The sequence below is a fragment of the Primulina tabacum genome, chromosome 9 (assembly GCF_025594145.1).
Source record: "Primulina tabacum isolate GXHZ01 chromosome 9, ASM2559414v2, whole genome shotgun sequence".
NCBI classification, from domain to species: Eukaryota; Viridiplantae; Streptophyta; class Magnoliopsida; order Lamiales; family Gesneriaceae; genus Primulina; species Primulina tabacum.
Genome location: NC_134558.1, coordinates 38229603 through 38254876, shown reverse-complemented (window position 1 = coordinate 38254876; position 25274 = coordinate 38229603). Strand labels below are relative to the sequence as shown.

General features: G+C 35.7%; 4 protein-coding genes, 1 long non-coding RNA gene and 1 pseudogene across 6 annotated transcripts; 1 reads left to right on the top strand and 5 right to left on the bottom strand.

Annotated features, from left to right (window-relative positions):
• Nucleotides 1-1637: 1637 nt before the first annotated feature.
• Nucleotides 1638-3094, bottom strand: LOC142556713 (uncharacterized). The gene is made up of 2 exons (XM_075668196.1): nt 2820-3094; nt 1638-2720 (listed from the first exon to the last, which is right to left on the bottom strand). Exon 2 carries the CDS (start codon nt 2698-2700, stop codon nt 1822-1824), a length of 879 nt encoding a protein of 292 aa, XP_075524311.1. The 5' UTR covers nt 2701-2720; nt 2820-3094; the 3' UTR covers nt 1638-1821.
• Nucleotides 3095-5071: 1977 nt separating this feature from the next.
• Nucleotides 5072-7925, bottom strand: LOC142554995 (uncharacterized). Its single transcript, XM_075665622.1, has 6 exons — nt 7762-7925; nt 7068-7177; nt 6596-6972; nt 6245-6293; nt 6059-6161; nt 5072-5275 (listed from the first exon to the last, which is right to left on the bottom strand). Exons 1-6 carry the CDS (start codon nt 7832-7834, stop codon nt 5211-5213), a joined length of 777 nt encoding a protein of 258 aa, XP_075521737.1. The 5' UTR covers nt 7835-7925; the 3' UTR covers nt 5072-5210.
• Nucleotides 7926-10555: 2630 nt separating this feature from the next.
• Nucleotides 10556-10991, bottom strand: LOC142556712 (uncharacterized). Its single transcript, XR_012822671.1, has 2 exons — nt 10789-10991; nt 10556-10707 (listed from the first exon to the last, which is right to left on the bottom strand). It is a non-coding gene; the product is annotated as an uncharacterized LOC142556712 (long non-coding RNA).
• Nucleotides 10992-13530: 2539 nt separating this feature from the next.
• Nucleotides 13531-15840, bottom strand: LOC142555923 (cell number regulator 10). Of its 2 annotated transcripts, XM_075667071.1 has the most exons (5): nt 15347-15830; nt 14754-14817; nt 14244-14408; nt 14034-14099; nt 13531-13898 (listed from the first exon to the last, which is right to left on the bottom strand). In XM_075667071.1, the coding sequence occupies exons 1-5, from the start codon at nt 15625-15627 to the stop codon at nt 13764-13766; spliced, it is 711 nt and encodes a 236-aa protein (XP_075523186.1). In that variant the 5' UTR covers nt 15628-15830; the 3' UTR covers nt 13531-13763. The 2 variants fall into 2 exon arrangements, with proteins under 2 accessions (XP_075523186.1, XP_075523187.1); XM_075667072.1 differs by lacking the exon at nt 14244-14408 and having other exon boundaries at nt 15347-15840.
• Nucleotides 15841-19347: 3507 nt separating this feature from the next.
• LOC142555921 (uncharacterized) lies at nt 19348-22769 on the bottom strand (annotated as a pseudogene).
• A 37-nt stretch (nt 22770-22806) lies between these two features.
• LOC142555922 (DAG protein, chloroplastic-like) lies at nt 22807-24725 on the top strand. The gene is made up of 4 exons (XM_075667070.1): nt 22807-23288; nt 23910-24007; nt 24091-24156; nt 24256-24725. The coding sequence occupies exons 1-4, from the start codon at nt 22945-22947 to the stop codon at nt 24423-24425; spliced, it is 678 nt and encodes a 225-aa protein (XP_075523185.1). The 5' UTR covers nt 22807-22944; the 3' UTR covers nt 24426-24725.
• Nucleotides 24726-25274: the final 549 nt, after the last annotated feature.

Here is a 25274-nt window from a genome sequence, read left to right as displayed (position 1 = left end):
CAGCAACTCGTACAATTTAATTGCTGGCTTAGCTTATTGGTTAGGCTATGACTTACATATGAACATTGGGCCCAATATATTTAATACCACTTAATTGGGCTACTCAAATTTAGGTCCGGTCCAATATATACGGGTCGAGATTGTTACCCACACGGATATAACAGGGCAAATTAAATAGAATTATTCAATTTTAATTTTAAATGTAATAAAAGTCACGTAATTTAGTTTAAAAAATTAATTACCTAAAGCCACACGAAACATTTTTGAAATCCTGAAAATTAAATAGCTAAATTCCACGTTGGAAGACGATCGTAGCCATAGGCTAGCTAGATCGAGTTGATCATGCATGGATGTGTGGGGGCTTTAGCTAGATAGAGAATTTCTAGCTCACTTTAATATATTTATATATTTAAATATATCATGTTATATATAAGGCTTAAAAGCCCACTTAGATTTAGGTCTTTTTCCATCCAATTACCTTCAAAAAATAATAAAATTTTGAAATTAAGTCTTTTCCATTCAATTATTTGAGGCTCAATTTAAATCAAGAAACTTTTTCAAATTTGCTAAATTTACTATAAAAGTCTTTTTCTTATTATAATGTCATAATCATGAGTAGGTCTCTTGTGAGACGGTCTCACGAATTTTTATATGTGAGACGGGTCAACCCTACCGATATTCACAATAAAAATTAATACTCTTAACATAAAAAGTAATACTTTTTCATGGATGACCCAAATAAGAGATCTGTATCACAAAATACGACCCGTGAGACCGTCTCACATAAGTTTTTGTCATCATAGGACTTCTTAATTAGAATTCTGATATATTTTATCGTGTACTTTCTGTGTGTGTGTGTGTTTTTTTTTTTTTTTTTTTTTTATTCTAAGTTAAGATCGTGCTTTATAAATTGCTCATATATATAATTTTATAAAAAATCGCACACCAGGTAAAAAATTTATGGTTACGTCGTGCCTAGTACCCATCATTTGTCCAAGCAAATTGATATTTTACACTAAAAAAAATTATGCACTCGTCCACAATCAAAACCGTATAGTGCTCGACAACTTTTGTATGGAAAAAGATGGGGAATTTTGTTGTCTTTCTTTATTATAATGAAAAATGGCCCAACATCCGTGTAAATATTACTTTGCATTATTTCAACTTGTTTGGATCCATTTGTTTCATGTACACCTTTCGGTGAGTACGTAAATATTATATGTCATCAAGCTAATTGTCTGTATATAAATGAAAGTTATTTTAAAAAAATTCAATTCTGAAATTGTTAATATCGTGTTGAGAGAGAAATATAAGTTTCACGTGAATAACCCTTTTCTTTGCAAAATTGCGCCATTCACGTGTATGGATATATATATATATCCATGCATGCTTGACCAAATTTACTCATCTTTTAAACCTTTTTACACTGCACAAAACCCTAGCTACTCATGTTATGAACTAGTAAAAATCCAGAAACACAATCTCTTTTAATTGATTTGTGCAGTAACTCAAAAAGACAATAATTAATGTGGAATAATTAAAGCGAAAAAAGCAGTTAAACTCGCATTAATAATCATCTTTACATGATCATCAAGTAGTAAATATAGGATATATAACCCAACTCTTCAAATCTTTTCAAATAAAGTTTAAAACCCACTACTTCATTATACATGCGTCTATATAAACATTATTTTACTTTTTCTAAGTATGTTATATAAATATAGGATTATATTGTTTGTATACAAAAACTCGGAAAGTTGTAAAGAAAATCTATATATATATTTAATTTATTTGTACGCTATTGTTGCATGTCTATTAAATTTATTGAGATGGATCGTATCCTGGAAGATCATTATCAAACCAAGGATTTGGATTCATGGAAGGACCGACGGTATGATCTCCGGTGATGTCGCCAGTACTGCTAGTCCAGAAAGTGGGGTTCACTGATGATAAATTGGCGGCTTTGCTGTTAATGACAGTTTGGGTCCAAGAATTCAGCACAGGGTTTGAAGGATTGACCAAGCTTTGTTGCGATCGATGATAAAATTCATTTTGCGCATTAAATTGTTGCGGCGCCTGCGATTTCAAGGATGGAAGATAAATCCCTGGAAGAGGCGCAGCATTTCCGAAACCTCCAGAAGGGCCTCCTCCGCCGAATCGGCTGCTGCTAGCCAAATTCACTGCCGCGCCGCCTTGACTGGTTCCGATCATTGGCCGCTGCACAAAAGATTGCATGGCAGCCAAAGATGACAAGAACGGACCTCCGGAGTAGAAAGAACTCATGGGTGGAATTGCCGGAGGGAAAGGCATGATGGATTGACCCGAAATCATACCCGTAGGATTATGGGTCGTTATAGCGGGCGATGGAGATGCGGTTCTCGGAGGCTCACCGCTGCTCGCAGCCACGTACGAGGGCTTCGGGCGCTTGCTCTTCCGGAAACCACCGCCGACGGGTACATTCCTCAGTGCTCCGCCGTGTGTCCAGTACCTTCGGCAAGATTTGCAGAAATATCGGGGCTGCGAGAGGCTGTAATTGTTGTAATAACAAAACTTGGTGTTACCTGAGTCACACCGAGGGCATTTCTTGGGCGGCGGAATTGGGTGTTCTTGGTGGTTTACTGGCGCCATAAGCCGCCTGGGAGCAGGCTGCTGCTGATCTTCTTCCTGCTTAAAATCCCCTTCACTCCTGGTTTTCTCCATGTCTGAATGAACCAAGAAAACTGTGCAGAAACAAGGCCTATATATAACAATCCGCGTATAGGGCTTCGATTAAAGGGATTTGAGTGTAGAAGCTTTTACTGCATTCGAGATTAACTTACAGATTATTCAACGCTAGGAATATGCATGTAATCAAGATATTTTTGTTGGGATTACGAGAATCTGAAATCGAGTGTGGGATGTTCATGAGGGAATAAATCTTGCATGTACAGTTGATAATTTAATTTTCTCTGTAATCTTAAAAAGGGCAAAGAAAATTTAAGACCAACATCTATGTTGCAATCTGGTGTTGAAACCTAAGAAATCTGAACAGATTTTAGTGTCGTCCTAAATGAAAAGTAGGTTACTTGAAGTAAGAGAGAAAATAAAAGTCAAAGCTGAGAGAGAGAATTAACGGAGAAGAGACACCTGCCATTTTCTATGAGTGATTAACCTTTTTTTTTTCAGAAAAAAGAAAAAGAAAATACAGACTTAATTAGTATCGGTCTTAATTTGTGGAGAACGGTGAACCGGTTCTTTGGCTCACTCCATCAACAAAAATTCAAATTTTTGTTATAAAATAAAATTGTATTTAATTTCAGTATGCACTTACAAAAAATCATATTAATAAAAATTTAGAAAAATTTATATCCCACGGAGCTATTTCATTTGATATAAATGATCACGTAATTAAATATATCAAATTAAATATATTATAGTTAATTTTCCCATGTCACACATCGAGTCGTATGATAAATTCAGAATCAGATCAAATTGGTTAGCACATAGAAAAATCGATAACTTTTTTTAAAAAAAAACATGTATCGGTTCAAATTAATTGGTCACGAAATTAATCGAATTGATTCGGAAAGTTCTAAGAAAAGCCACGATTCTTTGAAATCGCAGTCAGATTAATTCCAGTCCACTCCGATAATTGTACGTACGTGGAGATGTTACAAAGTCGAGTAGTGAATTTTGCTCTATAATGCGCACCATTGTGAAATTAATATTATTAAATCGCTTCATGAAACATGTTGCAAGTAATGTAATGGTATAAAAAGGTTGTTTAAATAGTTTTAAAAAATGGTGTCCAATTGATGAACCACTAGTATCAATAATAATAATAATATATACTAGTAGTCGAGCACACGTTTCGAATGTATAAAAATATGTTATTTCATACAAATTTATAAAATATTTTCCATTATAACTTATGTTAAATTTAGCTTTAGAACTCAAATAAATCATGAGTTTAAATTTTGTGTTAAGATGGTTTTTGAGGTATTCTATATTATTTCCAAATTTCTATAAAAATGTGAAGGAGGGAAATATTGGCATTATTGAAAAATAAACTTTTAGTGTCCATAGACACACAAACACACACACGTATGAGCTATGTCTCCGGACTGGTTTAATAATAATGCAGCAGTTAAAGCCCAATAATTTTAAATATAGTTAGGCTTCAATTTAAGCCCATTTACGGGATTTGAGTAGTATTATTTATTACCAATAGAAAGAGTCAATTTTACATCACCAATTTTCATTGATTAAATAAATGATAGATGTACTGTTAAAAGAGCAATAATTGTTTATACTACTCAATGTGGCTGCTTATAGGGAATATGAATATAAACGTGGAACTTGGATTGTTCTATGATTCAAAACATTTGAGTTATACGATTATAACATGTATAATCATTGTTTCATTGGCATACGACTGGGTTTTTTTTTTTTTTATCATACGAATATCATTACGTTTCGATGTACAAACTTGTAAAGTATTTGTGGACAAAATTAATTGCATCTTTGTTATATATATATATATATATTTTGCACAAACATATATTGTCTAATTACTTTTGTCATTTGAATGATAGCTCGTTGCGACCTTGTTGATATGCTTTGAGGAGTTCCCATCACTCTATAAGCTTTCTAGCACCCTCACACAGGTTAAGGTAATTGGCCATGCTATTTTTTCAGGGAGGATATTGGTGGATAAATAAGTTTACGGGACACAATAATATTTTATTCCATTTGACAGTATTTTATTCCAACCTCCATTTGACAGTATTTTATTCCAAAAATTTACCTCCATACCAAAACTATAATATATATTGAGATGACGAAGTTCTAGAACAAATTTCAATAACCTACGATCATTCAAGTTTTCCCTTATTTGTCATAATTGACTGCATTACTCTTGGCTTAGCTGTCACAACTTTTGAAAGCTAAATCCAAGTTCCACCTGCTTTAGTTATAAGATTGCCAAAGTTGAAAGCCTGCAACTTATTTAACGTAAATAAAAGTATATGAAATCCATACATTCAGCTAAAAAAGATGATTCAGAAGTCATAGTCTTCCTCAGATGTCCATTTAATCTTTCCAAATCGCTATAGTATGATTGACAAAAAACTTCTTCAATTAATGACTACACAACTTTCTGTGTCAAAAGGCGAGCATGTTCCTTTGCACCATGCTTGAGGAATTATTAAATACTTGTATTGCTTCATGATTCAGCATAAGTTCTTGGAAGCAGGAGCTGGAGCAGAAGTCGCGGAGTTGGAACTTGTTGAAGAGCCTAATTCGAGGCAGCAATATCATGAGTTTTTTTGTAACTCAGTATCTGAAAAATTCTAAATCATGATGACAGAAGAGTTCTCTATATGTTGTCCTAGAGTAATCATACTGTGATGATCCATAAGAAACAATTCACTTATGTATGAGAAATGTCTCTAGCAAGAGAATGTTTGTTACAAATCTTGGTTGAAGAAAATTATCAAGAATCACAGGCATGGTAATAGGATTCCAGCATTGTAGACTGGTTCCTGAAAAAGAATCACATTTACAGGAAATTCAACAGACCTACCTCAATATCAAGGTTGGCGGACCTGCTGGAAGAATTAAACCAAAACAGGTCCATCACATGTTTTTGATATTACAGTATGGAAGACATAAAACTGGGCTCTTAGAGGGCGATATTAGATAATCATTCGTGCAAGACGTTACTTGCATATACGGTGTTTGGCATCTCAAACATGACCTTGAGTCAGAGTTCAAATGAATGCCAGCACTCATTTATCACTTTCAGAACAAGATTCATATTCGAAAAATACTAAGGTTCTTAATTTTTTGTAGCTTCTTAAACCATTTTGACAAAAAAATGAGAGATGCAAACCTTTAACTCTCTAGATGCCTCAGATTGTATATTGTGTGTTGGTGCTTCAAGAATCAAACAAGAGGTTTAATAGAGGAAAATGGAAATGACAAAAATCGTGCAAGAATTTGAGCAATTATTAGACACGCAACTATGATGCTCATTAGGCAATATAAAAGTCGAAAAAAAACCAGGTTATAAACGAACCAGCATCATCAGGTTCACTTTTAGGTTGTTTTTGTTTGAATGCTTCATGTGACACTGCCTTTCTAGCTGAGGAGCTCCCCAAATATGTACAAGACCTGTCATTCTGGAAAACATGTAGAATGACGATGTAAAATTCTCACCTTTTGTTCCTATGATCCTACATGAACAATTCTTGAAATTACTTACTATGAAAACAGGGCGCTGAGTCTTCTGCGGAACCCCCTTCTGGAGATAGCTGCGATCAGGATTTCAAAGTAAATAACATATTATTATCTTGTTGGAGATCACGTCAAAGGTCACCTACTAGAATAGTTTAGAACAAGTTATTGAATGACAAAAATGATAGAAAAAGCAAACAAGTTTTTTTAACATAAATTCCATGTATCATAATAGCATAGTCTAATCATTTAAGAGAGCTTAACACGACTTGCTCACGTAGGTTAGTTAATTAACTTAGATATATAAACATAATAATAAGCATAAAAGAATAAGTAAAATCGAAATTTGAGGACAAAAAATAAACCCAATAAAAGTTACCGGGAGTTAATTGAAAATGGAGGCAAGCTAGCTAATTGATCAACATTTAGAAGCCGTGCATTAAAATTCAAGTCCCTAGCAGAAAGCATGAGACGCTCTTGCTCCGACATATTTTCAGATATCCAATTTGTTACATGTTGCCTTTGGCCTATGGTGGTGTCCAACATTGGAGGCAATCCTAGACCATTCGAGTTCAGTTCTGACCTTGATATCATTGTTGGAAGAGCAATTTGTGGCATACTCCCGATATCTGACCTTGGTATTATTGTTGAATAGACATTTTGCAGAAAATCAGGAAGTCTCGGTGTTGGCAGTGAGGGACAGGCACTCGGTGGCATACAATTCATATCTGGCCTTTGCAACACCGAGCTAACGTTCTGAATAAGATGATATTTATAAGGGAATGTTGCCTAATTTCTGATATAAAAGAGACTGATATAACGACATCTCAACAAAGCTCATAAGACAAGACCTTGTCTAAGGAGTCTGGCATTGCCTCGGGATGGTTTGGAAGTTTAGCAGAGTATACATCCCAAAATAAGGACCACCATTCTGTCAGAAATCCTTCAGGAGGATTGACGGCTGAAAAAAAAATGTAGTTATACTTTCAGACTAATAAAGCTCACTTTCAGGTGACTTGACTAAGCAAACATTTAATGTTCCCGGAGTATATACAGCAAACTACACTGATGAATATAAAGAAAACACAAACCAGTGATTCTTTGGTCAGCAATCTATCTATACCAAATCTTAGATGCAAAAATAATCAGAAATCATGCCGAGTATTGCCTTAAAATGACTCGAATTCCCAATAGAATCATGACATTAATCTTCGAAGAACGTAACAGAAACGCATCAGAACAATTAGTACATTCCCATAACCACAATTCATAAAATTTCACATAAAAACTGGTAAAAAAACTTTACATAAAAAAGCCTCTCACTTGAATGTATCCATAGCTTTTCATTTTTGGGAAACAAGAGCAAATTTTCTATTAATACCGCACGTGAATAAATAAACCTCAGAGAAAAATCAAGTAGAATAAAAAATCTGCATAAAGCTTACTTCTTGTATTAACAGGTATATCAATGATGAAAGGAAAAAAAATCGAAGTAAATTCAAAGAATCTTAAAAAATGGCATATACTATAGATCGATCCATGTACCAGCAGGCTCGGGAGAAATATCAGCCTCTTTGGCGAAAGTCTCAGCAGCGGTGTGCAAGTTATTTCTGATCATGTAATCATGAATGTATTTGTCGAGCCTGCAAAAACCCAAACCCAAACCCAAAAATCGAAACAAACACACAAAACCCAAAAGTTATTTAACACGAAGAAAGCAGAAAAATCAAGGACAAGAAAAACAAAACCAAGAATTTGTTTTTGAAGAAAAAGGATGCAAGAAAACATTGAAAACGTGTGTAAAGCAGCTCACATCTTCTGCGCATCCCAGTCGTCCATAATGATGAACAATGGCAAGAAATCTCAAGTGAGAGAAAATGGAAGAACCCTTTGGATTTCACAACGAGTGTGAGAGAGATTTATAGAGAGACAGCGAGTGAATATTGGGTGGTGATGGCTGAGATTTGGCGGTGCTTTATGCGAGTAGTGAAGTCAGCGCCAAAGCCATGCAAAAGAAACCGAAGAGTAAAGAGGGCCACCTATTATTAATTATTAAAGAATAAAATATACAATCAAAATACAGAAACAAATTACATTTTTATTCAGATAAATAAATAGTTGTAGTTGTTTTTTTAATAAATTTATCTGAATACTTTTTAATTTTTTATTGAATTTTTTTCTGTTAATATTTTTTAATCACAAAAAAGATAACAAAATCTCATGTTCGATTATGCAAAGATGATTATTACATGGAAAAATCTATATTATTTTTGGCAGCATTGCTACACTTTGTGACGAGATCATTTAAATACTTTTTTTTCATTAGCACATTTCCTTAAAATTTTGATACTTATCGTACGTTATTCGAAAGCATATATTTTTGAAATTCTTTAGTCAAACATCAATCCAAGTGTGAATATTTAGGTAAGTTGGAATTGAGCAAAAAAATTTTTTACCACTAAATCCTAATAATCATGATGATATATTATTGGAGCCATATAAATATTACGAATATTAAATGTGATTTTGATCACTAGATTTTTTAATTCATTGCCACTAAATTTATACTTCGTAATCCATCATTAAATTTAAATATATTTCATAATTTTTTTTATTCAATCTCTACATTATATAAATATCATTATGTTTTTCAAAAAAAATCATAGAATCAGATTTGAAATGATTATGTGAAAGGTGGAACTGAAAGGATATGCACAAAACTTCACAGGGTGATTAATTTTGTGAAATATATATTTTATTTGGGTAATTCATAAAAAAAATTATGTCAAAAATATTAATTTTTATTATAAATATGAGTATTGATATGATATATGGTGATGCAAAAAAAAAAAAACTTTTGGCAATATATGTATGTTAATGTAAGTGAATTATTTTTACCCCCATAGAAGCACAAGTTAATTACATAATTTTAACATTCTTTCTCAAACATATTTTTACCTCATTTTCACATTCTACTTTACATATTATACTTTAGTCACTCCAAAGGATAATTAATCACTAAAGTATAATCTAATAAAATATATTATAGTCCTAAAATATAAAATAATCAAATAATATTTCAAATGACATGACATACGATAAACAAAATATGTATCCTTCTGAAAATCACAATAAAAAATATATTATATTCCAAAATCATTTTTGAAAAATACATGTTGAAAAAATAGTTTTCAAAATTTGTGGAAATATAAACAAGCATATCCTTTTAGTAAAACTAATGCCATATTTTGCCAATAGTCATCCAGGCCAGATCAACATAGAACAGGTTGTCCCGAACCCTAAGCATAGTGGTTTCTAAGTTATAACGGAATATAAGATACTTCCTCTCAGGTGGTATCCATACTCCAAAAAAAGCCATGAAATCAACATGTTTTTGTTTTAACAAACATTTGCCATAGTCGGTTTGACGAATCCGATATGTACTGATAATGTTATGTTGGAGAAGTATGAAATTCAGAGGCTGTTTAACATATTTTGGACCAAAATTAGCTACCAGTCTTTTGTTAAAAGTTATCGGGAAGCTTGGTTTAAGTTCTTTAGTTCGAAGTCGGCTTCTTTTAAGCTGCTGAACAAGTTTACATGTATGGAATGGCAGTTTGTTTGACAAGGAGAGTGGCATTTCTTAAGTAGTTGATAAAGGACTTGTTTGTTAAAACTGTGTGTATGGGGAACTGACTGATGCTGAATCCTGAAGTTATTATGCATTCAGATTTTGTCGAAGCTATGCTTGAGGTTCAGATTGAACACAGTGGTTCATGAAAATGATATTGGGTTGTCGTCCAAAATGGTATCTGCTAAATAGGAATGAAGATTAGTTGGCCAAACTCTTTTCTTCTTTGTGTGCCTACGAGGATTAAACCTGAATGTTTGTCACTTGCATGACTCGTATGCATCATATTGCATCTGATGGATATGCTAGTTTATAATGGTATTGTTTGTTGGTCTTTTGGGGTGGATTGAATTCAAGTTGCCTTCTTGGGATGATCGAATTGCTTAAAAGTTTTGGAATTTTCTGTTTTATTAAGGTTTAAAATATACGATAAAGTTACTGTTTGTAAGTACAAATGTATGGATTGGAATTATGCATCAAACTTGACTTGAGCTACAGTTCGAAAGAAATTTGAGCTTTACTAAGAACATGTGTTAGTCTCAACAATAGGACGCAGAGCTAGTGTTTTATCTTCTATACATGTACGTCGCCATTAAGACAGGATTCGTGTCGTTTAGGGATCACTGCTAGAGGACGTTCAGGATTGTATTCTACAGACATGGTGACACTGTAGGCCCTGTAAATATGGTATTCCTTCTTTGTAACCTCTTCGTTCAAGTTTGAGGTTGATTTAAGCAAATGCAGAGTTCTCAGAACTTCCCATTACCGATTATCCAAAGCAAATCAAGAGCGACACCAGGAAAAATGCCTCCAAAAAGAAACAGTACCAGCAGATTACCCAACGCATTCTGCTATGGTGCCTGAAAATACAAAACCCTCGAACTAGTTAAACAATGGCCAAGTTCTAGGAGTCCAACATAATTTTATTTGTCAAAACTTACCTTGTAACCCTTCGGACCAGTCCTAAGAACACACTGTGAGGTATCCATTGGTTAGGCCTAAAAAGTAAAATATCTGGTGTGTGTGTATGAAATCCATCTCTTTATTTTAGTAGTTTGATCAAGTAGAGTGATGTGATCTCGCTGAAATGGATGAGCCGGGTAAGGAGCTCCAACGGATCAAATCAACAATTTATAGTGTTTGGGAATTTTGAATGAGGATGATGGCTGTGATAACACCTGCAAAGAATGAAAAGAACTCGTGAATGGGCGCCAGAGGGGTGTCCGGCGTGGCCAGTTCGATGCTAAAGTCAGCAGGTTTTTCAGGCGAACACAAGAAATATTTGAAAGAAAATATATGTAATGCTTGAGAGTTAAAAGATTTTTTTTTAATGACATTAATACCTGCTATTTATAGTAGGAAATGGGGTAGGTACCTCGAATCCAATGCCACCTACTAAGTATGGCAAGTCGGTTGCCCATACTCTAGCTTCTGATGACTTCTAGGACACTCCAAGCCCAAGTTGTTATGACAGATTAGACGGCCTGTATCAATCATACTCGAGTGTGGTTCAATTCTCGAGGTAGCCCGGATAGTTGGTTACCCGAGTATTTGTATGAGAGCCCGGGCTACGATGACTGTCCGAGAAGAAGGCTTCTGCTCTGCAATCGATATCCTGGGTCAATAATGACCCGAGCCCTTGCCGGGTATCATAGAGGATGTATATCAGAGAAAATATAACAGGATACCACGTCTCAGAAAAACACAGCTGGGACCCGTGCTTTGTTTAGTCCCACCACCACCTCCCCTTCTCTCCCCACCAATCCATTTCTCTCTCACTCTCTTTCCATTTCATTTTACAGTCGTGATGAATTCTCCCCTATAAAAATTCGGTTTTTTTTTTTTACTGTATCGAATTTTGATCAAGTTGATTGATGGCAGCTTTACACTGTCAGGTAGCTGAAATGGACTCCGGCCCTGCCGATTCGTTATCGTCAACGCCGCGCTCCGATCACCATCACCACCTCCACGATGACGGCGCCACCGCCCAGCAGGCAACGGTCCGGTTCATGTGCAGCTTTGGCGGGAAGATCCTACCCCGCGCGCATGATAACCAGCTTCGTTACGTCGGCGGAGACACCCGAATTGTGGTGGTTCACCGACACACGACCTTTTCTTCTCTACTCTCAAAGCTCTCGAAGCTGACGAGTACAGCCAACGTCAGCATACCAACTTCCAAACGAAGACCTCGACGCTCTGATAACTGTCACCGCCGATGAGGATGTTGAGAACATGATGGAAGAGTTCGATCGGCTCTCACAGAATAAATCGGCTAGGCTTAGGCTCTTTCTTTTCAACATTGATGATACAACCTCCAGGACCACCAGTATAAGCTCGCTCCTGGACGGCTCGGCTAAGTGCGAGAACTGGTTCGTAGACGTCTTGAATGGGGGGCCGGGTTGGGCCCGGTTCTGGAGCGCGGCCGGTCCGAGGTGTCATTCATCGTCTCCGAAGTTCCGGATTACTTATTCGGGCTGGATAATCAGGATGACACGTTGAAAGAACCCAAGCTCAGAAACAAAAACCTTTTGAACGATAATGTTTCAATCTCCGATCCATGTTCACCTGCTCCGGTTGTTTCTTCACCTTTCGGATCCACTTCATCTTCCTTGGCGCCACCAAACGTGAAAGCTATTCCGGATCTTCCGCTTGTGAAAACCAAACCTCTAAACCCTGAACAAACTATGGGCCAGGTAAAGAAAAGCCGAGTTGGTCATGATATACTCCGCGAAAATACTGGTCTTCCTCAGCCACCCGTATATTCAAGTGGGCCAGGAACCATGTGGCACTACCCTGGTCCAGCTATGCAACACGTGTCGGCTGTTTGCTATGTGCCCAGTGGGCATCAAGTTCAACCCGCTAATATTTCGGTGCAACCGGTCCCAATGCAGCCTCAATTTGTCTAGCCATACCCTGTTGTTCCGAGTCAAGTACCCGTTGGGTTTCCTCGAACAGTATCAAGTACGGGTCAAGTATATGGGACTAATGTTAGGCCTTATGATTTGAATTCACGGGTTGTTCACGATGGTGCGAACCAAGCTATGTGTTTCACGAGGGATTAGAAATGCAGCCATTATTCCAGGTGCTTATCCAGGCATAGTAGCTTTTGGTGTCGATGAAATACAGGGCTCCGGGCTAGATGTGGCGGGCAGGGCCACTTATCTCAGGGACCTTGAAAATGTAGGCGTGCAATGTGACAATTAACCTTGGCATATCGTGTTTTTTTACTTTCGTGCATTTGATTGGATCTTGTACACGATTTGATTGGGACTGCTTTACTATGTACGTATGATCGATTGGTAAAAAAAATGTCAAAACCTTGTGAGAAGCATTTGCAGTCTGTGTAGAATATCAACACCGTTTGAGGACTTGGGTAGAAGTCCGAGAGCAAAATGTGTGATAAGTAATTGTATAGATTCCCGTTCAAGATTATGGAATTGACCAAGCATTTCCCCAAAAGAAAATAATCTATCATATGTTAGTTAATCTAACTCGATTCCCTGTACCACAGGGGCTCGGAGTCCTCAGGTTCTATACAGGCCATAAAATAGAGCTATGAAGACAAGCAGCATCTCCTGTCCCACGAGAGATGATTAATAAATCCAATTCTGCATTGTTTTTTGTGAGAATTTTGTAAAGATAGTAACATTATGTAAAATTTGTGTGTCAATCACCCTTCAAAGGAACAACGAATATCGATTAGTTTCTATATACAACCAAGAAAATCATACCTATATTCGTAGGAGTTACTCGTACATTTGCGATTGCAACCCTTTCAAAAGGTACAGATATATATACAGTAGAACTTGAGCAAAATAATCTCACTTGAAAATGGGCATTATTTTCATCTAGCTTCGTAAACAAGAAACATGAAACAACACTCAGCTTGAGGGGGAGAAACCAAGAGAATGCCCGCCTAACTGTCATTTGAGTCTTTTTGCATACCTAGGCATTCAGGCGACTTTGTTGACACGGTACCTATACATATGGTGTCCCCTCTGCCATGCCAGATTCCATCTTCGACGTTGTTCATCTCCAATGTTCTTGACTCCTGTACGTTGTCAATATGGCCGTGTTTCAGTGTGAAGGTTTTAGGCTTGGCACGCTAATGCAAACCAGGTTGTGATACCGATTATCTTTTAGCAATGTATAAACATGGGAATTTCAGTATAGAATGGGGACGGACCTGACATAAAGTGCAGCACGGGCAAATTAGATGGTACACGCAGTCATCGAAAGAACTCTCACTACCCTGCAAATAAAAAAACACAAGTCGCATTCTTTTTCAAAAACTAAGATTCATCGCTAGGAAAGTAAAAAACAGACCCTTTCATTTTAATACTCCAAATATCTCATGTTATATAATTCGAAACAATTTTAAAAATGGAATGCTTACTTTTATATTGAACTTTTTCCTAATCAGTGTTCGGTAAAATCCAATATATGTTCCAACTGAAACTGTAAATAAAATGGCCAAATATAGAAAGCAACGTCTCCGAGTAAATATAAATGCTAGCAGATTGGACAGGGCTGCAACTGCAAGAATAAAGTGAATAGATCCCTGCACCATTAGTTGAACTCAGTAAGGAAAAATCCTTCCAAAGACGAAAAACGAAGATCAAACTCTAGATGTAAAAATGACAAAATTGCAAATAACATGAACTAAAATTTGATCATCAATGAATAGACATCGAAATTGCACACAATTGGTTCCGTCTTCTTAGGCCAGTTCAGAAGTGAAGAAACAGACAGTGGTATAGACAAAAATAATTGTAACGAGCAAACACAAGCCATAGGGAACTTCGAATGGAGGGGCCCTGAATAACATGGTATTTCACATTGGGCATGCGGCGCATGCCTCAGTTTAGATGAAAAAGATTTTGCCAATGAAAGAAAGCATATTTACCTGAAGAAAACAAGAACCAAATCCAGCTCGTTTCATATTCTTGCCAAATCTATAACATGGACAACTGCAATACAAGACAGTGTGATGATACATATGCTCCCCATCAAGAAAAATGCAAAAATAAGAATTCTAAAAATCAAACTTCACCATCGGCAAAGCACTAAATAAGCTGTAGCATGACAACACCACAAAATTTAGTCAAAACCATCAAACCAAGAAAGCACGCAAAGGTATATACATAGCAAAACTAAGGGATAACTATTATCTTTAGTTAGTAAAATGTCCCAACAATCTCTAACAACAAAAAGATTATTATCTTTACCTTGGTTCCACAATCCACAGATGCCATACTAACCTAACACACAATTCCAATTTCTAACAAGACCAAGTAAAGCGAAAAGCAACATCGAAGCATCCAAGCTCAGCAATTTAACATTCAGGGATTAACAAATAACACAAACACCAGAATAAGAAAAATCAAAGTTTCAATACCATCTTTAGAAATAGAATAAAAAAGCAGCACTCGAAATCCAAAAGATTCTTTTTTCAACTATCATTTATGTGAAAATAAACGAGGAGAAAACAGAGAATACCATGTGGATTGAAGAGCTACGGGTCGATCATCAAAACAGTCGTAAATAATCTCACCTTCCCACATCCTAAAAACTCCCCCTCCATTTTGATAATCAGATACAAGATTTTCTTCTTCATTATCATCATTTAGTTTCCCCCATTTCCCCTTGTGGGCCTGCATGGCAACCGTTGAACAAAGCATGTCAAAATCCAACACGGCCATCCCTTCCATCAACAAACTCTCCTCCTCCGACGCCTCCACATCCGCCGCCGCAGCCGCTGCACCACCTTTCACCTCCATCTCCGTCTTTATTCAAAAGGGGTCGACTTCTTTTCTTGTTACGGCCCCTTTTGCCGGTAAACGACGTTCGGTTTTGGGATTTTAAGAGAGGAGGTATAATTTATTGAAAAGATAATGAAGCAGATTCCGTAGTGGAGAGATTGGGAAAGGAAAAGCCAAATCATTGGCGATCGGCGAGTTATTTTGTTATTACAATGGTGTGCCAGCGAAAATTGAGGATGATGGTGTTGCCAAGTCAGCACAAGGATATAGGCTATCTAAAAAAAATTATTATGGTTTCTTTAAAAAAAATTATTATTTATTTTTTTCATTATAAATATATACATTCGAGAAGTTCTCAAATTTTAATATTCGAGCCATAGTTCGAATAATTCGTGAATAGATATGAACGTTTATAGTCGAACGTAAATTTGAGCTAAATAACTTAAAATTTTCCAACTTTTAAATTGATGTTGAAGTCGAATAAACTTAATTCGAACCTTAAATTTTTTACTAATATTTGGACTCGATTAATCGTACATTCCTAAATACGGCCAACTTTAATAATTTAATATTATATAGATTAAGACATCCTTCAAATAATCTAAATAGATCTGCAAGGATAAAAGCTTACTCAATATAGGAGAGGACAGTCGCTATTATATGAAAAACTTGAACCTCCAATTCATCAATAAAGTATTTAGTTGATTTTTTTTCAAATAATTTAATAATCAAAATTCAAGGTCGATGCCGAGGGCTTATAACATAATTGACACCAATATTTTAATTTTTGGACGAGATTTTGAATTCGAGATTCAATTATAACAAAATTCTCTCGTACGTAGTAATAATAATAAATAAAAAAATCAAGCTCCATTATTGTTTATATTAATTATATATTTCATCTGTCCCATATATTTAAGCTTATGTGTATTTTCATTTAAAAAAAATTATTAAAAATCAAGGTTTACAAAGAAAATTTTCATTTTATCTTTATTTAGTGAGTGCTTTAAAATGATATAAAAATTTGTTAGAAGTATCTAATGCATTTAATAAATAAGGGTAGATTATTAAATAATATTTAATATAAATATTGGACATTATATCTGGGATGACACAAAATGAAATATGACATTTATATTTAGGATTAGCATAAAGTTTTATTTAAAAATAAAAAATTTATATATGATATACACCAAAGAGTAGGTCTCATGCAAGACATTCTCATATATTCGTAAGACGGGTCGATATAGTCCATATCTGCAATAAAAAATAATGTTATTAACATTTAAAATACTCTATCTATCTCAAATATAAATGTTACATTTTCTTTTTCATCTGTCTCAAATATTTATTCTACCAATCTACTCATATAATTCTTTGTAAAAATTATTTTTTCTATCAAAAAAATTATCATATTAAAGCATTCATTAAATAAGATTAAAATAAAAAATTCTTTGTAAAAATTACTTTTTAAAATAATTTTCTTAATCTGTGTAAAATTACACACAACCCTAAATATAAAACGGAGAAAATAATATTTTTTCATGAATCGAATCAGGTCGAAAACATCTATCACAAAATTAATCCGTAAAACAAAACGATCTCATACAAGCTTGAGTTTTTGGGCAGAACAAACATGATTGTAAACTATATACGAAATACAAACTCGTACTATTTTATTTTAATACTTTATGAAAAACACACTGATATTATTAGTTACGATATCAGTGGTAAAGTGCTGTATAATGTAATTGAGGTGGGATGAATAATTTATTGGGCGATGGAGCTTGATCGATGCTTTCGGGTTTTTAGGGGTCAATAATGGAGCACTATTATTGGTGGGGTCTTTTCTTTTTAGGGACTTGATAGCTTGTTCGTCTAGTTCTCCACAATCCACGTTCTAAAAAGCCAACTCAAAAATTTTCACACTTAACTAAAGAAACTCTCAGCCGCCGCATCCGTACTGCTCTTACAATTGCACATCTCTCCCCGTATTCAAATGGCAGAAGTCTGTCAAGCCTTCTCGATGCCTGGATTTATTTGGTCCCAGAGGAAACAAGTTGCAAATCATATAGAGTGCCTGAACTTGGGGCCCGAAGATTGGGTAAACACGTGATGAGAATTCATCGTGCTCACATTAAAGGTAAAATAACATTTCTTTCACATAGGATGCCATTCAGAGGCAGAGGAGGAACTCAGATCATCATAAGAAAGGGAAGAGAGGAAGGACATAGAGTTTCAGTGTGCCAAATCCCAGAGCCCTCGCAAAAGTCGTTTTTGCCGGTGGGGCAAAAGTTTTATCAGAATCGATAAATCTCTTGCACAAATTCTTCTGAGAGCCTACAACACTGACCTAGTGCCGCGGGACGAAATCCCTTATTTTTTTGTACCTTATTCCACTTGATATTGCAACCGTGCCATACTTTGTCAAACAAACCCCGTTTGCATGAATTATTTCAAATTTAACGCACTAAATAGAAATAGAAATAAATAGGCAATTGCTAAGATTAAAATTTATACACCTAATAGTTGTAACTTTCACAGGCAATGAGCAGATAGAAATAAATAGGCAATTGCTAAGATTAAATTCAATACAGACACCAGGCGCTGCCTCTTCACTGGGATAACGCACAGCTGGCTTATACTTCATAATTCAATTCTCCCTTGACTAGTAGCATGCAACGCATTCACCTTTACTGGAATAGTTAATCATACAAGATTTGTTCACCCAAGATCTATTACAAGCAGCGGATACAAAACTAGCGTGTCCGACACGAACACTGGCATTATAATTTCTTCCTTCATGTACGATTCTCTAAAAATAAAAATCACTCTAAAGGACTTGAACCCTTCTGATCGGGGACTGTTAAAGCTGGATAACAAAAAATCGATTAAACATCTACGGCTGCGACATGAAAGAAAGATTGAAAATCCGATACTAAAATATAATCAAAATTCAAAAAATTCAGCCATTATCAAAGGTAAGAACCTTTGAATGTCCTCCTTCTGGGACAACAGGCATTCGAGAATGCATTCTTTGCAGAAGACATGGCCTTTCAAGCAGGACATGGGTTCAATAAAGTCTGTAGACAACATGCGATTGAAATTTGTTAATGAACAGAGTTTTAGTTAAATGAAGCAATTAAATTTAGATAATATATGATGAGATTTATTATTTAAGAGTAGGTGTTTTGTGAGACGTTCTCACGAATCTTTATCTGTAATACGGATTAACCATACAATATTCATAATAAAAAATTATACTTTTAGCATAAAAAATAATAATTTTTCATGGATGACCCAAATAAAATATCTGTCTCACAAACTACGATCTGTGAGATCGTCTCACGCAAGTTTTTGCCATTGTAATTAAATTAGGTAACTAAATTTAGATGTTGATAGAAAAGAGCGATCATTATTAGCATTATTTATCTATGTATTTAATTTGAAATATAAAATAGTAATAAATCTTAACCACATTATCATGGCATAATTTACTTCATGTGTCTGGGAATCATCTTTCTTAAATAAGTTAGCCTGAACATTTTAAAAATTGTCTGGAGATTACAAATCGAGAAATCATTCGTGCATCCTCCATCAGATCGAAGCTGGCGATCGACCTTCTTTTTCTTCAGGAGCCTCCGAGCAAATAATAAATCATGGACTCAATTGATTGGAAAACCTTTACCGATTGTCTATAAATCCAGAGAGCAAAAAAGGTACAAGATTATATACAGAAATTTTGAGCAGAAAACATCTTGAATCACCAGCTTCATATACACAGACACAGATATCGTGATTCTAACTCAAGATCTTAATATGAGAAAAAACATTTTACCAAAAATAAATATGAAATATCTTAAAATTGTCATCCATTGCCACACCACCATCGCTGTACATATTTATTTACACGAGCATTCTTTAGTTCTGTTCGAATTCATCAAGTTGTTACTCATTTTACTACAAATAACCTTATCAAAAAAAAAATCTCCTTTGTAAAGACATTACTCCATGACAAGGACCGTTGTTTCAAGCCGCCCAATGTTGCATAGCCCATTTATCACAAATAAATATGAAATAGCTTAAAAATGCCACCTTTTGGCACTCCAATATCGCTGTGCATTTTCATTTAAATCTTTAACTTGAGAAAAAGCTTCTGAGACATCACTGTTCTGTTTGAATCCATCAAATTCTTACTCAGTTTACTACAAATAAACCTTGTCGGGAGAAAACCTTTTGTAAAGACATTCCTCCATGACTAGGACCGCTGTCTCAAGCCGCCCAGTGTTGCATAGTCCATTAGTCCGTTTATCACAAATAAATATGAAATAGCTTAAAAATGCCACCCTTTGGCACGCCAATATCGCTGTGCATTTCCATTTACACGAGCATTCTTTAACTTGAGAAAAAGCTTGTAAGACATCACTGTTCTGTTCGAATCCATCAACTTGTTACTCAGTTTACTGCAGATAACTTTATCGGGAAAAAACCCTTTGTAAAGACATTCCTCCATGACAAGGACCGCTGTTTCAAGCCGCCCAGTGTTGCTTAGCCCGTTTATAATATACTCATAAACCTGCGTATCAGAAGAATATCCATTTTCTTGCATTTCATCCCATATGCTAAGTAGCATCCCACATTTCCCAAATCTAGACAATCTCATAAGCAATAGCTTATATGCAGTGAACGATATTCTGCATCCTGCCTTTTTTGCCTTTTTATAGATCATCAACGCAGCATATGGTGGTCCATATCTGCACAAAGGTTCAAGAAACTCGGTTAAGGTTCCCGTGGAAGGAATTATCCCCCGATCTAACATTTCATCAAACATCTCCATAGAATCCGCAACTCTTCTGATTTTAAGGAAATGCCGAATAATTCTAACATAGGTATCCATGTTTGGTTCACAGCTATTAGTCAGCATTTGCTCTTTATATTTCAAAGCTTCATCAATATTTCCACGAGCAAGAAAATTGAATATCATTGCATTGTATACTGCAGTACTCAGCTTATCCCCTTTCTCCTCCAAGAAATCAAAAATCTTAACAGCATCATCAACTCGACCAGCTCTCCCCAGACTCTCAATAAGATAACTATACGTCACACAATCAGGTTTCACTCCGTCATCCACCATAGCTTTTAAACACTTCTCGACTTCATTAACCTGACCCAAACTTGACCATCCACCAATGATTATGTTATATGTAGTGCTACAACATTGCACCTTCTCCCTCGTTTTAGTGAACAAAGACCATGCAATACCCACATGGGACCGTGCGCACAAACAACGAAGGGTAACATTCAATGTTTCCTCATCACATTTTAATCCATAGTTCCCCAAATCTTTGAAAACCCCAATAGCTTTAGAAACATGGTGAGCTCGCATATAATTATCCATAACAATATAAAGAGTTTCAGAATTAGGAATCAGCTTTTTAACGATCATTTCATTTAGCATTTCCAACATATGCGCAAAGAATTTCCTTCTCCCTAAAGCTTTGAGAATAACATTGTAAGTCAAAACATTGTCTGATATATTTGGCTGCTTGACTGCCCAATGGAAGAACACAACCATCGCCTCACCACCTAAATTCCCCCTATTCACTACTTTAGCAAGTAATTCACAATTCAGTTCCACCCCAACATCACTCAAAGCACGGTGAATGGCAGTTTTGCTGCGAATTTCTGGAGGAAAACTCCACGCAATTTATCTTCTGGTAATAAAAATTCATCTATAACCCCAAATTCCAATGGATTATGACGTGGTGGATTAGCAGCATGTCTGTGACTCGAGATGGGCAAAAGATTGGAGAGCTGGCTGAGTACATAGGATTCATCGATTTTAGAATTATTCTTACAGCATATAGGAGGATATAACGGATTTTGTGGAAGTTCGAGGGTCGAAAACGCGGTTGCGGAAATTGAAGATTGAAAACATAGTACTGACTTGTAACTATACTTGGTGGTCATTGTGCACAATCTTCTGACTGACTGTAACATATTCTGTTCATTCCAAGATACAAATTATAAAGCAGTGTGATGTTCTGCGGAAAGATGGTTGATTGAATCAGCAAGATCCAGTCACATTTTGCTCAGTCTTTACTATTCAAATAAACACTAAACCTACAACAATTTAGCGTATACTAATACTTTTCCTCTCTAAACAGCACAAATTAACCAAATTCTATACTGTGTATTACTCATGTAAGAACGTATTATACATAACAATAATTTGTCAGACATAATATTGTTGATTTACGTGCTTGGCATATCATATAATCAGTCCACTTTAGATATCGACCAGTTAATCATTAAACCAAAAATACCAGATCAAACAGATTTACAAATTAAATAGTACATTTATTCATGTAATAAATATCATCGAGCAAAATAAAACACGAATCTCAAAGTTGTTATGAGGTTGTTGGCATTAAACGACCAGACTGAGTGACTGATCAATAGTCATAGAGCTCTCACAACAGTCCACGTTCCTAATTTTTCACACCTTATAGAATGAAGATTTTGGATAAATTGTGTGAAGTTGGGAGAAATCTTCGCCATCCATCCTATCATGGGAGCAATGCCCACATGGGTAGGATGAAATAAACCGGAAATCAGACTCTGAAAACTATAGTATCACATACGTTGAAAACAGTCAAATGGAAATTGAGCATTAGATGTAAACAGCGGGCAGGTCATGAACTAACAACTCCAAAACTAACCCAGTATTAATCTGCAGGCATTTTATCAAACACGTCATAGGCACAACATATCTAAGCGAACAAGGCTCGTAAATCTTCTATTTCTAAGATCCCGTTAACTACATTATTTCAGGAAGAAATGGAGTATTTAACTAATTCATTCGGATAAGTACACTGACAGAAGAACAAACAAAAATCACATAATTTCAGGGATGGAATGAGAAGGACCTGCAGGTGTTCTAATATCATTCAGAGACGATGCAAGTGAAGATAGATGCCAATGATATGAGCCTATCCAACAACTGTTTCCCCCGAGGCCCCAAAGTTTTCTTCCTATATCCCCATTTCATGCTCTACAGAGCCAAAATATCCAATTTTACTGGAAAATATTTCACCATCTCTCGAAGGAATTCACGTGGAATTCAGTAATAATGGGTTTTTTTAATTAAACATATTTATCCTCGTAATGTTAATTTTTAATAAAATTAATCGATATTTGACGAACAATCGCTTTTTTTAAATTTTTTATTAACATCTGCACGCGTCGGTTTGGATAAAGGTATGACGGGCGAGACTTGGAATAAAAATCATCTTCTCAGCTTATCATCTTCCTCGCGCATTGCGCAAATCAACGATGGCGACTCTGAGCCTAGGTGTACTCCTCAATACCCCAGTTCAGTCCCCCAAAACCCTAACCCCTCTTTGTTCACTTCCTTCTGCGTCTTTATCATTCCTCTCGGCTGCTCCTTCGCGCCGGATTACATCAAGAACCGCTTCTTTTCCCGCTTTAAGAGCACTTACCGACGGTGGACACTCTTCCAAACGAGGCAGCAGTAATGCTGAAAGGGAGACAATTATGTTACCTGGCTGCGACTATAATCATTGGCTCATTGTCTTGGAGTTTCCCAAAGACCCCGCTCCCACCAGAGAGCAAATGATTGAAACTTATCTCAACACTCTTGCTACTGTTCTTGGGAGGTATCGCTCTCCCATTTCATCGTCTTGTTTGTTTTCAATTTTCAACTTCATGATGCTTTTGTTGGCTACTTGCATATTTTTTTGTTCTGATGTAATATGTTGAAAAGTTTTTACTTTTTGCATAGCTTCCTGATTATAAACGTGAAAGTCATTCTTGCAAGTAGGAGAATTAGGAAAATATGATGGTACATGCACATATATATACGTATTTTTATACAAAATATCATGATTTTGTGTGGTATTAGCTTCAAATGCAAGGGAATTTGGAGGGTATTGAGAAACTTGTGCTGACTAACCTGAAAGTCATTTTCTTTCCTAAATACTTGCCAATCTTGCACTTTAAGAAGACTTGGCGCTATGCAAATTTAAAAATGTGTTTGCAATTTTTGAATGGAATAATAAAAACGGGAGAGTTTTGGTGTTTCGAATGTTACCGAAAGTTGTTTACTTGTTTCCTGGTGATCAATTTGTTTTCTATACAGTCCTTTTTCTTTCCCACGTAGATAGATAATTGACCATCTTTTATGTAGCCTTGCTGAATAGTGTGATGACCTTTTTAGATTTCAAAAGGTTTCGTATTAGCAATGTCAATCGTCTCACTTTGATTTCAAATTCCGTTAGCATGGAAGAAGCCAAGAAGAACATGTATGCATTTAGTACCACTACATACACTGGTTTTCAATGCACTGTATCTGAAGAAACATCTGAGAAATTTAAGGGTACGGCTTTTGCTACTGAAAGTCTCCTTCTTTCCCATTCATTCCAATCTCTGTTTCATCTTTCAGAATTTTCTTATTTGTAGGTTTGCCTGGTGTTTTATGGGTCCTGCCAGATTCTTATATAGATGTTAAAAACAAGGATTATGGAGGTTTCTCGAATTGCCGTTTATGAGCAGTATTTGACATCTATCTAAATTGGAAATGTTTGAATTTGATAGTTTGAAGCCTTTTATTTTACTTGACTGCAGGTGATAAGTACATCAATGGAGAGATAATTCCGTGTCAGTATCCAACTTATCAACCAAAGCAAGCTAGAAATTCCAAATACAAGAGCAAAGCATATGTCAGACAGAGAGATGGCCCCCCTTCTGACCAAAGAATAACAAGACAAGGAGCGACTCCTGAATCTGCATCTTGATTTATGATCAATACGTTGAAGTCTTTACAGAAATCGTCTATATCAATAACTATACCTGGTTTTTCGGTCAAAAGTAAAATAACAAGGCATTCATTCATACCAATGATTTTGCTTCCTTACTGTTGTTCTGGCTTGCAGGTGGCATATCAGTTATGTTGATTTTCTGTTTATGAAATGCTAGTGTGTCGACTAATGCTTTAAAAACTCTGATGATGGGATGTTGATTCAAGATTAACGATCCTCCCCTGTATCCGGATTGGTTCACGGCTTTTAGTAGCAGTTAGTATTTTGTGAATTCAATGAGAGAATGTACATGTAATCTGGAATCGGTATAATATGGCGCTTGTTTCTCGTTCTAAGTATTGTTCGATGTCCCACGTCGAGTGAATTAAATTTTTGGAGATTTTATATATAGACTTAGACAATAATCACCCTTAAACTAGCTTTTAAGTTTGAATTAGGCCCAAATCGATGATCTTAACATGGTATCGCTGCACATATTTTCGTTATGTGTTGGATTGCTTTTTGATCACCCACTAGTGTTTTGTAAAATTTACGCTTCCATACGTTTATTATTTCTCCTCTTGAACTAATTTTTCGAGTGGAGTCAGGTCCAAGTATATAATATTAACAAGTACTGGTCTTATTTTCTTCTTACCATCATTAATCAGCACACCATGTTTTTGGGTTCCAATCAAAATTAAGTTGTGGACCTTCATGATTGCGCGGGGGACTTGACTTTTATATAAGATATTAAGGATGGAGCATTTTGTCACCAGACTAAAAGAAAAAATAATAATGAAAAGATAAAAAGCACGGATCTAAGGGTGAGAAGCTGCGGAAAGAATT